We start from the raw sequence: 15,068 nt of genomic DNA on the forward strand, positions 1-15,068 counted from the left end.
ACAAGTATAATCAAATTAGATTTACAGTGAAGTCATGACAACAAAATCTCCAAAATTTAGGAATCCCAAATTTCAAATTCATCACAAATCAAACACCAAATACCAATTGCGAATCAAACAAATGGAGGTGATAATATACTTACAGCGTCGCAAAGGCTAGAGAAAAGTAGTCTATGGTGGGGCTGGGCTCGTGACGATGGCAAACAGTGTGGCACGACATACGTAAAAAGAGAAATAGAGAGAAAAGGCTTGCGAAAGAGTGAGGGGGAGAAGGGAGATCCTGCATTTTGGACCCCCGTGTGCAGAAAATGATGTCATTCCACTTGAAATGGAATGACTTCGTGCAGTTAGGTTTGTATAAAAAAAAAAATAGATGCAAAACGACGTCGTTTTACATATAGACTTTTTTTAAAAAATTCGGAGTTCAGAGCCAAGATAGTCCGACTCCAACTTTGACTCCGACATGAAATTTCAAAGGAACTCTGATTTCGACTACTTCAACTCCGTTGGAGTCGGCACCAGGGTGGAAGTCGGCCGGAGTCAAAGCTGGTGGGGGATTTGCACTGCCCTAGTATATATACTGGAAGACACCCCCCTATCCGACAACAACCAAAATAAGGCCATGGGCCAATTCCTGCACACAATAACTAAGGCCATGGGCCACTAGAACAACTTAGCAAGTCAAATAAAACAGAAGGGCAACAACTTAGCTGGAGGCCCATTAAGCTCGGCCCAACTTCATTGGGTTTATTATATTGTCCATCCCTTTAAAGAACATTGTCCTCAAGGTTGAGAACAAAAGACACCAAGTATAGCCAAGGAAACTAGAGCAGCGGAGCCAACAAGAAACTTCTTGCCAATCACAACAGTGGTGCTCCTAACAATATCAAGGGAAAGAACTTCTCAAATATTGTTTGGCAGTAGCAGGCTTCCTTTGTCATAGGAGTGCTTGCATTTCCTACTTCCTTCAAGCCGTCAATCCAACTGTACTCAACACCAACACTAAATTGTTCCTTCTACCTATACAATATGTGCTTTGTTAAGTATGGATCCCACTCATGGTCGAATGCAATTTGTAGGCCCAACTTTTTAATTCTTCCAAGATCAGGCCTAACCATTTTCCACTCAAGATCAATACCCATAACAATACTGATAAATTCTTTATCTAAAAAGAAAATATACTCAAGCCTCAACAACCTAACTGTTCTTCTAAGTTTCTCACATGCTTCCATAATATGTTGGCGAATGCATCTAATAGAGCCAGAACCCAGACAATGACAATTTGTCCTACCGTCTCCAGCATAGTCACCTCTGTCTGTAGACAACTTTGAATTGGGCATTGGGATAATCAAAGCCCCCATCAGCTTCTCCTCACTGCCACCATCATCAATACCAGGAGTAAACTTTACTGTCAGATCTAAGTTGTTCTTGTTTATGAGTTTGCCCCACAATGGAATACTAGCTTAATGATTTGCACCAATGGGAACTTGCTTTCTAGAAAAATGATCCAAGAAAGAATGATAGGCTTCCTCAAATGGAACAAATCTTTTCTATGGGAAATCTAACTCAAAATATTCTAGATAAAGAGATGAGTATGCCAATGCCCAAGACCCAGCATCTCTTTCACTAGAACTAATGGAAACCCTTGTCAACTAAATTTGAAACATTTGTGACAATGTCATTTTCATGTGCCTCATGCCACTGAAATTTATGAAAGTCCTCATCCTCCCCTAAAATAATAGGTTCTTGTGGGGCATTATCACAAGAAACAAGTTCATCATACAAATCCAGCATATTGCTATACTCAAGCTTCCTTGGGTGCTTACTGTGAAGCTCAGGGAACTTTTCAGTATCAAAAAGCCTTTTAGATCCCATCTTAACCATGACTGGTTTGTTGTTGCTGACCTTTAATCCCAAGTGTCCTTCTTGTTAAAGCCCAATCCTTCATTCACACCAAGTACTACTTTATACCATCTTCTAAGCCCCCCCCCCCCTCCTATTTGCTAGAATATTTATGCCCATGAAGAAAAGATTTTAATCTTCCACACTCATCTCTCAAAGCCTTCATTTCTAATGCAAACCAAACTGACCCATCAAGATCCCAACCAATGTAAAGTGGGGTAATACCAATAGATCACATATAACTGCAAATAAACTTTTGTTTCGAGTATTGAGAATGGCAAATGTGAACCTAGCATCCAACATTTCCATAATTTTTTCCCCTTCCTCAATCAAAAGGCCACAAGATTTGGTCCTTTATCAAATGGTCTTCTCAAAGTTTTAGCAATTTTACCCCATAGCACCCAAAAACAACCCTAAGTGGCAATATATTAAGCAGTTGAGGTGCACAACTCCATAATTCTTGGATTAGGTATTCCAAGGATGCAGCAACAACTTGTCTTCGGTAAAGAATTGCTCCATTGAGATTATGATCCAACACCTTAGAACAAGCAAGGGGAGGAGCTTTTGTATTGACTTTCCTTTTCATACTAATAACCCCCAATTTGAATGCAGTTGATTTATGTCTTTCTACTCTCATAGTAGAGGCAATATTAAACTATGTGTAAATGAGAGATTGGAGAGTTTGCTTACCTTTGAGTATTTTGAAGGAGACTTCCGTCACAATTTCATTGTACCTTGCTTTTGAGTATTTTGGAGTTGTGGAATCCATCTTATCGCAACAGCAAATCATTTGCTCGACACCAAGTGTGAAACCCAGGAGAGCATCCTCACGGGTTTGTCCATCCTTGGAAATACCAGCTTCAAACCCTCGAGTGGTGGAGTCAGTAACAAGAACAACACGATTAGCTTGAGAGGTTCCAGTAATCATGTTCTTAATCTCCTTAAGGAGTCCATCAAGCACTGAATCAATAAGCCCAGAGCCTCAGTGTAATGCCCTTCATAGAACGAGACAAGAAATGTGGAGCCACCGCCAATGAACTTAAGAGTGATATGCAATTTGACTATGGAGGTGGAGTCGTCCTTGGCTAGAGCCCCTTTGAGCTATTCGAGAGACTTGTGGTAGTTCGTAATGTAAGTCTAGAGGTGCTTGTGATGGTAGAACAATAGGATCTCGCCATTTAGCTGAGACTTAAAATGGCAGAATTTGAAGCACCTCTGCATCATGGAACTCATCCTGGTGGATATGTTCTTGCCTTGAGTGTTCCAATTGCATCCCTGTCCTTGGCCAAGACCTTGTCGATAGACGAGTCGAGATCTGTCTTGAACATCCTCCCGCCCATGATCCAGCCCATGTTCAAAACCCTAAGGTCGCTAGCATCGTCAGAATGTTGCCAAACTTTGGGACTTTTGGGACTTCTGGATGAGGAGTCAGATTTTCTAGTTGGATACTTAGTATTTGAGTCTTTCGAGGGACTTATCTTGTGGGTTTTGTATAGAAACAAATCTTATCTGGAACAAGGTTCTAGGTTGAGGTTGGAGAGGGTTTGGCATGAAAAAGGACGTTAAGCTTTGAATGGGTTTTCTTGGTGAGAGAGATTTGCCGAGAGGTTGACAGTAATGGAGAAAAAAAGAGGGCGGGGAGTGGAGACACTGAAACTCGCCACCTCAGGGATCAAATTCCCTTATTGTGTCCACGGAGTCAAGGGCACCCTAGTCCTTACCGTGTGTGTCAAGAAAGGTCTCAATCGCTAGGTATCCTCCTTTTTTGGCCATGGTGTGATATTTGCTAAGTAAAGAATTTAAGAGGAGGGAGGGAAGAGAGATTTCTTTGGAATCAACTTTTGTGGACACTGCCACCATCTTTTCAACCTTTGCTGCATTTTTTTCATCTTCCTTCATGCTAACTTGGTCTTGCAACTCAACGAAGGAGTTCGTAACCTCATTCGAAATTTCCTCTATTGTTGCCAGAAGTGCTTGTCATTTTCATGCATTCGATTGACTAAATCTTTGAGCTGTAGGGCTGATGCAAGAATTTGTTCCAGTAATTTTTCTTCCAGCGACTTGAACCTTGTCTCGTCTGCCATGAAGGATCTTAGTGCTCTGATAACAATTGTTATGAACCTCAACGAGATGCAAAGAGATACTAAGATATGAAGGAGATAAAATATGAATATGGAAGGAAATTAAGGGGGAAACTGAAATGGATATTAGACTGGAAAAATAGTCATAGCTTGGGTTGTTCGAAGCACCCCAATTCCTCCAGATATTTTCTACAAACCACCACCTCCAGTATATATACTGGAAGACACCCCCTAATTGACAACAACCAAAATAAGGCCATGGGCCAATTCCTACACACAATAACTAAGGCCATGGGCCACTAGAACAACTTAGAACTCAAATAAAACAAAAGGGCAACAACTTAGTTGGAGGCCCATCAAGCCTGGCCCAACTTAATTAGGTTCATTACAATGTGTTTGAATTATAATTACGGATTTCTTGACGAGGTAGAAAATACAGAGTGCCTATTTGGGATTGCTGTAGGTAATAGAGTTTTTTCGTGTAGAGTTTTTAATTGTAGAGCTTTATTAAAAGGAAAGAGACGCGAAAGAATCTTTCGCATATATATACTTTATTGGCTTTGGACTTACTTCTTAGAGTTCAATTCTAGAGAACTTTTAAATATTGAGTTACAAGTGTGATGAGCTAAAAGTGAAGCTATCTAAGATGTAGTCATTCCAGCAACAAATAAATTAATCAACCTCCTGAAATAATCTAACAAGGGTTTGGCCATTAGAAGCCCCCTGGCCTGGATTGGAAAACTGTCTCAGTTCATAGATAATTAGATCAATCCATAACAAGTGAAAATGGGTACACTTACTTGGTAGGGATTGATGAATTTCCAATATGTCACTTAGCAATAGAACTCTACTAATATATTTCCTTTTGGGGATCTACAAATCAAATGATTATATCTTCATTCCAATTTTGCCTCTTTGTCTCCCTTTGGGCAAAAATTTTTCTTGTCATAATGGTTCAATTTTCCCTAGTAGTATGGATCAAAGAAGGCATATCCCCTTCTCCATTGAAAGAAATGATATTCTTGAAGATATAACACATAAAAATACACATACTTAAATGATATTTTGTGAATAATCGAGTCATATCCTAACATAAGAAGCAAATGAGAGATATATGTTGTTGTGAAAAACTGACTACAGGATTATTAATCGAACAAAACAAAAACCATGGTATGCAAAATGTAGGTGGAATAAGAAATGAGAGGATAATGAATTAATGTATGCCTAGAGAAGAAATGATATTTGTAATCTTAGGTTCTACAAGTCCTGTGCACATCTTTTAAAAATAGTAAATAAATATGAAATATGAAAAAATGATTTTTTTATAGGTGACCCACTTTTTCTTTTAATGAATAAGTGTATGGCTAGAATGTTAGTGAGCAGTCTCCAAGTAGAAATCACCTGTCCCAATTGAACTACCCAATGCCTAGTTACCTTTTCCAAGTTCCCAGAACACGACCTGATATGGTATTTATGTAGATAACTGAATGACCTGATGAATGAATGACTTGTGCTTAGACTTCAATGGCTGTTCCTGATGCTTTTGTTCCTGCCTAGCAATTGGTGTTGTGGTTGGTTTTGCTGCAAGCTTAAACGTCAAGAATGGTTGTTTACATGTTTCCAAGAAAATTGGGCAGCATATTGTTCAGATGAATAATTAGGGGACTGTACAATTATTCATTCCATTGTAGCAATTTCGAAAATAAAGATTCTTTTTGCATATTTCCTCGAGTCTTTCTACACATCATCCCTACATCATATATTATACTTGACTTTCTATTTATTTATTTTTTTTTTATTTTTGTTCTTGCTAAACTAAAAGGATTTTTCTACTTATCATCCATACACCAAGTATTTGGTAAAAGAAAAAAAAAAAATCCTGTGTGGTATGTGATATAGTGATGATGAGAAGAATTTTTCTTTCCTCCCTTCGTATACCATCATGCCATGAGTACCGACCAAACCAACTAATTTTTTGGTCTTCTACTCTATGCACTATGAGGAAAATAATAAATATACAAACTTTCTCAAACTATTACCCTTCAAAGTTCTCAAAAAATAAAGGCGTTTTATATATTTTTTTCATTATATATGAGAATACAAAAAAAAAAAAAAAAAATGGCGACCCCAAAAGTTTCTCAACGTAATATTAAATTAAGAACTTGATTTGATTATCATTCTGATTTGATTTCATAATTATCAAAATATTTGATTTGACTTTCATAATTATCAAATCAATATATTTGATTTTCATTATGATTGGAGATATGTACCTTATCTCATCTCCATGTAATTTTCCTAAAAACATGTATCAATGCTTTGTATTCTAGGATAGTAAAGATGTTGCCTTCAAAATCTCTCTTCCTCAATCTCATTCTATCTTCTTCATCTCAATTTCAATTATATTTTATATTTCTATCATGGTATTAAAAGTCCTAGGCTAACACCAAACTTGATCTTATGAGCTAATTAAAGTTCTTTTACTAGTTTTACCTCTCACAAAATTTCATCACTGTTCAACTATGTTTTGTCTCAAATTCATGCATTTGGAGTATGATTATTACTTGTAAAGGAGAAATCGAATAATATGACTTATTTGTTTTCGCAGATGTAATAAGATGTGATGTGATGAGTTAAGATTAAAGTTAAAAGTTGAATAAAATATTGTTAGAATATATTTTTTTAAAATTTTTTTTTTGAGATTTGAAAAAGTTGAATTGTTTATTTTATTTTATATAAAAATTTGAGAAAATTATAATAATTAAATAAAATTAATTGAGAGAAATTATGAAAACAAACCAGGCATTGAGTCATTCCGAATCCTTAGTTTGTGACTTTGAGGTTGGCTTCATTGCCGAGAAAAAGACTGATTTTTGTAGGTTTGAGGTGTACTCGACAAGGAGTACCATCAGCATCAAGTTGGTTTAGGAACGAGGTAATTTTGATGTGGTTGCAAGGGTACGTTTTTCTTGATTGACGTCAACAACCAATATTTTCACCCCAACTTTAATGGACAAAAGCATATTAGGAAAATGCTAGGTTGTCTTCCATATATCTTTTCTTTTATTTTCAAATTTTGTATTAATAAAAATTAATTATATAATATTTTATTAATTAAAAAAAATTAAAAAACTAAAAAAAGAAAAGAAAAAAGATATTCGATCAAATTGAATGGCAAATTGGGGGGCTCCGCATTCGAGCAAAAAATTTTTTACAATATGATGAATCATATTAAATTAAATTAGTGTATAAACTCTAAGATTTGTAAGTAGACTAAACATTTCACTTTTATTATTGAACTGCTAGAAATAGACAAGATGGTCTAAATCATTTATAATGATCTAAACCTAATGATGCAGAATTTATTGTATGATAACATGTTAAATCAGACTATGGTAGAAAAAGAAGTGTATAAAAGGGACAAAGAGGTGCAAGTAGGTATAAATTAAATGTTAAGAAAATGATGGTAGGTGGGAAAAGAGGAAAAAAAAAAAAAAAATCCCCCATCTATCTTGTGGAGGAGGTGGAGAGGAGGAGGAGGGTGGTCCTTCCTATCTCAATAATAGAGTTTCTTCATATAGAAAGAAAGTGTGGAGAATGAAGATTTTTCGTGCTAAAACGTTATATAGAGAGAGTCATTTCAAAAATACTTTTGTTGTTTGTTAGATGTTTCAAGTATTTAAAGTTAAATAAAAATTACTAAATGTATTTAAGAAAAATTTACAAAAAAATTAAGACTGTTCATCAGGACCGGATTTTTTTCAGAACCCGGTACTCGATTTTTTTTTTCCATTCAATTTGAATGTTTAATTTAAGCATTCTAAATTTGAATGGGACATGCCATGTAACTGGTTTGCCAACTAGATTAATTAATGGGATAGTGCTTAATAACATCAATCAAAGAAATCTAAACTTACATAAAGCTTGTCTAAAAGGAAGACAAAAGAAATATCTTTGCTTAAAGTCTGGCATGCATGGAGCTAGTGATGGGGGATCAGACATACACCGGTTGTGCATATGATGCTTTCGATAGCTATATATACTTTCTAAAGATCTGTACACATGATAATATTGACGATGATCAATTAAAGGAATCTAATCAAATTAAGAATGCTTAATTAAGAACTGTCAAAAAACCAAAACATTAAAAAAAAAAAAAAATGGGAACCCAGATTCATTTGGGTTTTGGCCTGGGTTTGAAACTCGAGTTCTTGGGCTAGAACTCGGATGAATAATCCTACAAAAAATTTACTTATCCACATGTCAGTTATTGATATATTAAAAATCATGAAATTTAAAATTAAAAAAAAAACTAACAAAATAAGTCCTATAAGTAAAGTTGTAAGTAAAAGTATAAGTATATGTAACACTACTTAAGTTAAATAGGAAATGGAGTGATCACCTATCATGTTTAGTTTTAGGGTTTTAATTAAGGGTTGAAATATCAAAATTTGAATTTGCAATCCAACAATGGCTTCTTCAATAAATTGGGTGAATCATGAAAATATTGAATATATTAGTTAAATGTTAATATAAATGTAAAAAAATCATATATAATACCATTCAAACATTATAATGAAGTATGAATGACTTTAAAATAGGGATTCATCATCAATATGGATATAATATGGATCCAATGATATTAAAAAGAAAATAACCCATGGGTGTAATCTCAAAGTTCCTTTTTTTATTCCATCTCAAATATCATCATTTACCAAAAAGCTAAATACCCTTAATTTAGAGGGTCATGGTAATAGTATTTTTGGGTATAGCCACAAATTTAATAAAAATTACTTCTTTCTTTCCTATTTTTTCTCCTGAACCAAATAAAGTAAAGAACTGCATATTTTATTTTTCAAATTTTCTACTATTCTCACCAAGAGAAATGCTACTATACCGCCCAGTTATGCAACTCATTCTGCCTCATTGATGTGGCACGATTGTGGTTTATTAAAAAATTAAAACCACAAACATAAAATAAGTAAAAGGAACGTAAAGTTTTAATTGCAATCTTTTTGTGTTTTCGAATGTAATTTTTTTAATATATATATATATATATATATATATATATCGTAATAAATCATGTGACATCATGTGGTAATACCACGTTAATGGAGCAAAATGAACAATATAATTAGGACGGCGTAGCAACAATACTCTTCTCAACAATCACAAATACTATATTATTTATATAGTTCTCTCATATTTTTGTACAAGAATAAAAACAATAGAACTTCGTCTCTAAAATTCAATAAAAAAAACGCACCCAAAATCACTCGCAATGAATCGATTGAATTGATTTTGCGATTGAATAAGAAATACACAAAAATGCTTGATTTATGATAAATCAACTTTAGTCAAAACAATCTTTGGTCCGGAACATTTTGTGAATCCTAATTTTATTTGTTCGGATATTGAAAATACTCAAGAAAATCCTAATTTTTTTTTGCTGTTTACAACGTGTGCCAAGGCGAGCGAAAGTCTGATCTCTGCACACAACAGTAGTACATGGTGATGTGAGATTTATTACGTATATAATTTTGAGTTACGTTACATATAATTATTTTTATTTATTTTTTATATATTTTATCAATGTGATTAGTTAAAACAGTTATTTTATATTAATAAAAATTGATGCAACTAATTACATTAGTGGAGTGTACAAAAAAAACATAAAAATGACTGCACATAAAATTTTTATATAATTTTTAGGACACGTTTGTTTTTAGAGATGAGATAAGATGATATGAAATTAAAATTAAAAAGTTGAATAAAATATTGTTAGAATATTTTTTTAATATTATTTTTATTTTAAGATTTGAAAAAGTTGAATTGTTTATTTTATTTTATATTGAGATTTGAAAAAGTTGTAATGATAAAGTGAGATGAGATGAGATTAGATGAGATATTTTCTAAAAACAAACGAGGCCTAATCATCTTTGATTTCTATTAAGCCACCTCACCATTCCTCTTATTAATTTTATCATTTAACATTATCTTAAAGGTGTTATGTTTTTCTAATTGCGAGCATTTTATTACTTCTTGCTTTTATTGACAAAAGACTTTTGGTTTTTTATTGCTTTTAATTTTTGGTACCCCGAACTTTTTGCTCTTCTCCTCCCTTCCAAGCACATTTTCAATCCAAGCTTTAGCTTTTTTATCTAGAACTCAATTTAGAAAAATATTTTAGTTTCATAAAAGTAAATCTACAAATTAACGTGACTTGATGTGATATATTAAGTTGTAAAACTATTTTTAGTATAAAATTAATCTAACGTATTATATGAATTTATATTAATTTGTGAGTTATTTTATAGAATCTCTTTAGAGGATGTTTAGAAAAAGTTTTTATCTCATCTTATCTTATTTTTTTCACAAACAGCATTCAAACACAAACACTTTCAAACTAATCATTATAATATTTCCAAACTTTCAAATAAAAAAATAAAAAATAATTCAACTTTTTCAAATTTGAAAAGATTAAAAATTTATATTATAATAATATTTTAACTTTATAATATTTTTTATTCAATTTTTTCTCGTTTATTTTCAAAACAGAATAAATTTTTAACTTAAATAATCTCACTACGATTTACAAACTATCTTGTTATTATTTATAAAATTTTCATCTTATCTCATATCTCAACTTTTAACACTTCTAAGTTCTTGTTTTTTTTTCTCCTTCTCTCATAATGAATTCAAGGACTTTTCAGATATAACTCAGGCGTGCGAGCAATTTTCTTTAACCAACTCATTAAATTCAAGGAAAATAATTTATACATAATATTTTTTACAATATTTTACAAAATTATGTTTTAAATGAATGATATTTTTATAAAATATCTTATAAAAATAACATCATTTTATAAAATTATCCTCATCTTATGACGTTATTATGAAAATGTATTGAATATATCATTACTCTTAAATTCAAACTATATGCACCCTCTCCTACACAATAAGATAATAGGACTGGACAATGCTACAGCTCCCGCTAGGGCCTTTTGCTGGAGCTCTATTATGTGTTTTCTTTGTGTTTTTTTTTTAAGTTATTTTTTATATAGATTTTTTAAATACTTTTAAATATTTTTAAAAAATAAAATAAATTTAAAACATCATTAAAAACACTTTCTTAATTAGAAAGTAAAAAAATTATTAAAAAATATTTCTTTAATCACATGATTAAAGAAGTATTTTTTAATAATATTGTGAATTTTTTTTTATTTTTTCAAAATATTTAAAATTATTAAAAAAAATCTATATAAAAAAAAACTAAAAAAAACATATAAAAACACACGGTGAAGCGGAAATTCCCAACGGGAGGTCTAGCATTATTCTAAGAGGACTAGCATTTCTCTGACGACCCATAAGAAATCAACCCCAAAAGAGCTGGGGAGGGCCCAAAGAAGCCGGAAAGGGTAAAGAAAAACAGCACAAGACGTGTAGGGTTGTTCCTCTTTAGGGAAGGAAAAATAATAATAGTTGATTATAGACTCTTTGACCCAAAAAGAAAGGAAAAAAAGAAAGAAAAATAAAAAATAATATTAAAAAATAATATTCTAACAATATTTTTTAAAAATTTTTATCCTTCATTTAAAATCATATCATCCCAACTTCTCTAAATCCAATCTAGCCAAAGCTTAGACTACGAACAACGAAGATTCATCGCACTTACAATTGTGATTCATGAGCTAGTGGATTGAAAATGTAGAGGTAGATGCCTCTAGATGGAGGCTCTCACCAGTCACCACAATGGCGGCTGGGTGCACCACCATCAAGCCTTTCTACAAGCACATAGGTCCCACAATCCACATTATTTATGTTTTCTTTGCACTTTTGAATTCTAAACTGTTTATTATTAAATATTATAATTTGTGAAAAATCTATTTGCAAACTTATTTATTGTTATACCAAACATACCGCCTATTTGAAAATTTGTGACATCAATTTGCATGAAAAAACATGTTTTGATTTTTTTTTAATAATTGTAATTAATCTCATAATATAGTATGTTTATACACCGACTTATAGAATTATGAAATTCTAGGAACATTTAGAAGAAGTTAAACCCTTTCGTAAGTGGAAAATGCTATTCCTCCTACTTGAATTTTTTGTTTTTAAATTTTTTTACTTAATGATTACATAAGTATTTTTTAATGATATTGTGATTTTTTAAATATTTAAAGTGTTAAAAAAATACATGTAATATATATATATATAGATGAAACATACTAGCGGGAGCTCCCAACATTGGCTGTAGAGCCACCCAAAGAAAATCCCCCATCTAGGGCTAGAATGAGGGTTAGGTTCGTTAGATTTGGATGTGTTCTACTAAAACATAATCGGCAAGTCAACAGTTCCAATAAACTAAAGACATAGAGGTTTACTTTTGTCGACTTAGGAAATCTGTGTTACGATTAGTTGACCCTTCTTTTTCCTACATGTGATAAAGACATCCTCTTAGTGGAGGACCCAACAATGCTTACGAGCACTTCAACAAGTTGATTCCTTCTTTATGGAGTGAAGATTTAGTGGGTTGGCAATGAACTTTATATAATAATTAAATCCTGGCCTGCATAATGGTTTTGTACTTGCAAAATCTCAGAGAGTTGTGTTACACATAAGCTTCTCACTCTGCGCATCACTTAAAAAATATGTGATTTTACTCTTTTATCTTCATGTTTCATATTTCATAAAATATAAAATATGAGGGTAAAAGAATAATTTCACATATTTTTAAGTGGTGTGCAGGAATTTGAAGCTTGTGTATAGAATTTTTCAATCTGAAAAAGGTTAGTCATGATCCTCTTTTATATATATATGTACTGCACCCACTATTGGTTTATCAGATTGTTTATGCCAATTTCATTAATCTTCTCTAATCAATTTGAAATTGTATTTATCTGATTGTTGAATCTGTTTAGTTGGTTTCCCTAGTAAAACTGGTTTTGTTTTGGTGAAGAAATAGATCCACTTGAGTCTCAAGTTTACAACTTTGTTTGGAATTTTGCTCCATCACTATCAGAACCTGCCAAGTTCTTTCGCCCACAATTCCAATTTTAAAAACCATATTATTTGTACTGTAAAAAGCAATTTAAGAGGCACTGTTCAACCACCAAGATGAAAACCTAAACCATCTTCAAAAATGACCTAAACCACTACTTTTGTGTCAACTGTACCTCATCTGCATAATGAATGAAATGCAAAGACCTTATCTACAACCCAAAACCAATCAGTTTATGAATGTTCTTCTAAGAAAATTATTAGAATTGTGGAAAGAGTTAAAAAGAAAATTATTAGAATTGTGGACAGAGTTAAATAACAGGGTTCCGCCCCCGCCTCCCCCCCCAAAACCACTATAAACATGTTGTAATATTTTTCTACCGCTGTTACAAGAAAAATAAGTATTTATGGCAGCTTATTTTGCGACGATAACTATTATTTACGACAAAAACAGACTCATTTTAACAGGAAATAATCATTATTACTGGAAATAACTAATTACAAATAAATAATTTTCTTGTAGTATGCTTCCTTGACATCAAGAATGATTCAAGTACAGAGATATTAGACAGACCAGTACATACCAACCTACTTTCTACTTCCACCTTTAAATCTGTTCATGAAGATATTCATTAATTGGGCCATGCCCCATTAGGATAAACTTTAGTTTAGTCTAAAGAAATCTTCAAAAAAAAAAAGTTTAGTCTAAAGAAGCGCCTAACCTTTAATGCTGTGCCACATGTACAGTCACCAAGTTAATGTACAGCAAATTGGCTGTATCTGTATGTATGTGAGCTTGAGACAGACAAATAGGGATCAGCTGAAGGCACAGCCTAGATGGGCGATGCCAATGCGCTTACTTTCCACTAACCGACCTCTGTTGCATGCGTGTTGACAATTTTAGCTTTTTCTTTTCATTCTTCGACAGAATTTACTCAAAAATTCCCTTTGGCTCCAAGTTCACAATACTTTTTATTTGTCACAGAAAGAAAGTTTTCTACCGCTCCTTTCCACACGAAAGAAAACTCATCATTTCTTAGGCACCACTTCAATATATATACCCTTTAATTAGCTTTGCTCCAACTCATAAAACCTCAACAACATCTCTCTCTCTCTCTCTCTCTCATATACAATTGCAGTCTAGTTCTATTACACTTCTTTCATCACTTCAGTTTCCAATTCTCTTGTCTCTTCGAAGTAAAATGGGCAATTGCTATGCTCTTTGCAAGCCCAGTATGGGCTTGTATGTCAAACTTGCTGCAGCAAAGCATGGGAGAGTTTTACAAGTCGTGAAGATGGATGGAAAGATTTTAGAATTCAGCACGCCAATTCTTGTTAAAGATATGATGGTGAACTTTTCCGGCTCAGGTATTGGTTTATCCAAGGATGCCTCGGAGAATCTCCCACCAAATTATGAATTGAAGATAGGCAAAACTTACTATATGCTGCCTTCTTTGAGTTCTGGGAGTCCCACTAGTACTACTGCAGAAATTTCCTCAATAGCAGACAAGGACAAAGCCAATGGTGTAAAGAGGATTAAGATTGTTATAACAAAGCAACAGCTCCAGGAGTTATTGACAAAGCAAATATCAGTGGAAGACTTCATGTCAGGGCTTGAGAAACCAACGTCTGTTTCTCATGTTGATTCGTCAACAAATTGGAAGCCGAAGCTTGAATCTATCCCTGAAGGGAGCGAGTAGCATTAATTGCTGCAGTGATTAGATAGATGTTCTAGTTTTTGTTTAACCATTAAAGATAACCAAATGACTGTTATAGGACACAAGGAAGTCTGAGAATTATTCTCGTCCTCTTTGGCTCAACATGTTTCCTTCTCAGTTAAATCTCGTATATATATAAAAAAAAGGGAGTGGTTTGTTTTATCTTCAATTTGGAGCTGTTAGTTTCATGATTAGTGTTCATGGCCAACGTTCTAGAATCCTGTAACTCTAGCACATCCCTTGCTGTCCCTCTGCCTTTCTGGCAAGTTCAAGTACCTTAAAAACCTATCATTCATGAAGTCGATCAAGATCCTCTTAGGTCTTAAGTGGAGAGAGATTGTAGCACTCTCAATCAGGTTCGGGT

General features: G+C 33.2%; 2 protein-coding genes across 2 annotated transcripts; one reads left to right on the forward strand and one right to left on the reverse strand.

Annotated features, from left to right (window-relative positions):
• Positions 1 to 1,632: 1,632 nt before the first annotated feature.
• LOC121258645 (elongation factor 1-alpha 1-like) lies at positions 1,633 to 3,254 on the reverse strand. The gene is made up of 3 exons (XM_041160189.1): positions 3,156 to 3,254; positions 2,593 to 2,842; positions 1,633 to 1,922 (listed from the first exon to the last, which is right to left on the reverse strand). Exons 1-3 carry the CDS (start codon positions 3,252 to 3,254, stop codon positions 1,633 to 1,635), a joined length of 639 nt encoding a protein of 212 aa, XP_041016123.1.
• Positions 3,255 to 14,062: 10,808 nt separating this feature from the next.
• On the forward strand, positions 14,063 to 14,838 carry LOC121257069. Its single transcript, XM_041157937.1, has one exon. The coding sequence runs from the start codon at positions 14,189 to 14,191 to the stop codon at positions 14,684 to 14,686; it is 498 nt and encodes a 165-aa protein (XP_041013871.1). The 5' UTR covers positions 14,063 to 14,188; the 3' UTR covers positions 14,687 to 14,838.
• The last annotated feature ends 230 nt before the right edge of the window (positions 14,839 to 15,068 follow it).

This window comes from Juglans microcarpa x Juglans regia, chromosome 3S (genome assembly GCF_004785595.1).
Source record: "Juglans microcarpa x Juglans regia isolate MS1-56 chromosome 3S, Jm3101_v1.0, whole genome shotgun sequence".
NCBI classification, from domain to species: Eukaryota; Viridiplantae; Streptophyta; class Magnoliopsida; order Fagales; family Juglandaceae; genus Juglans; species Juglans microcarpa x Juglans regia.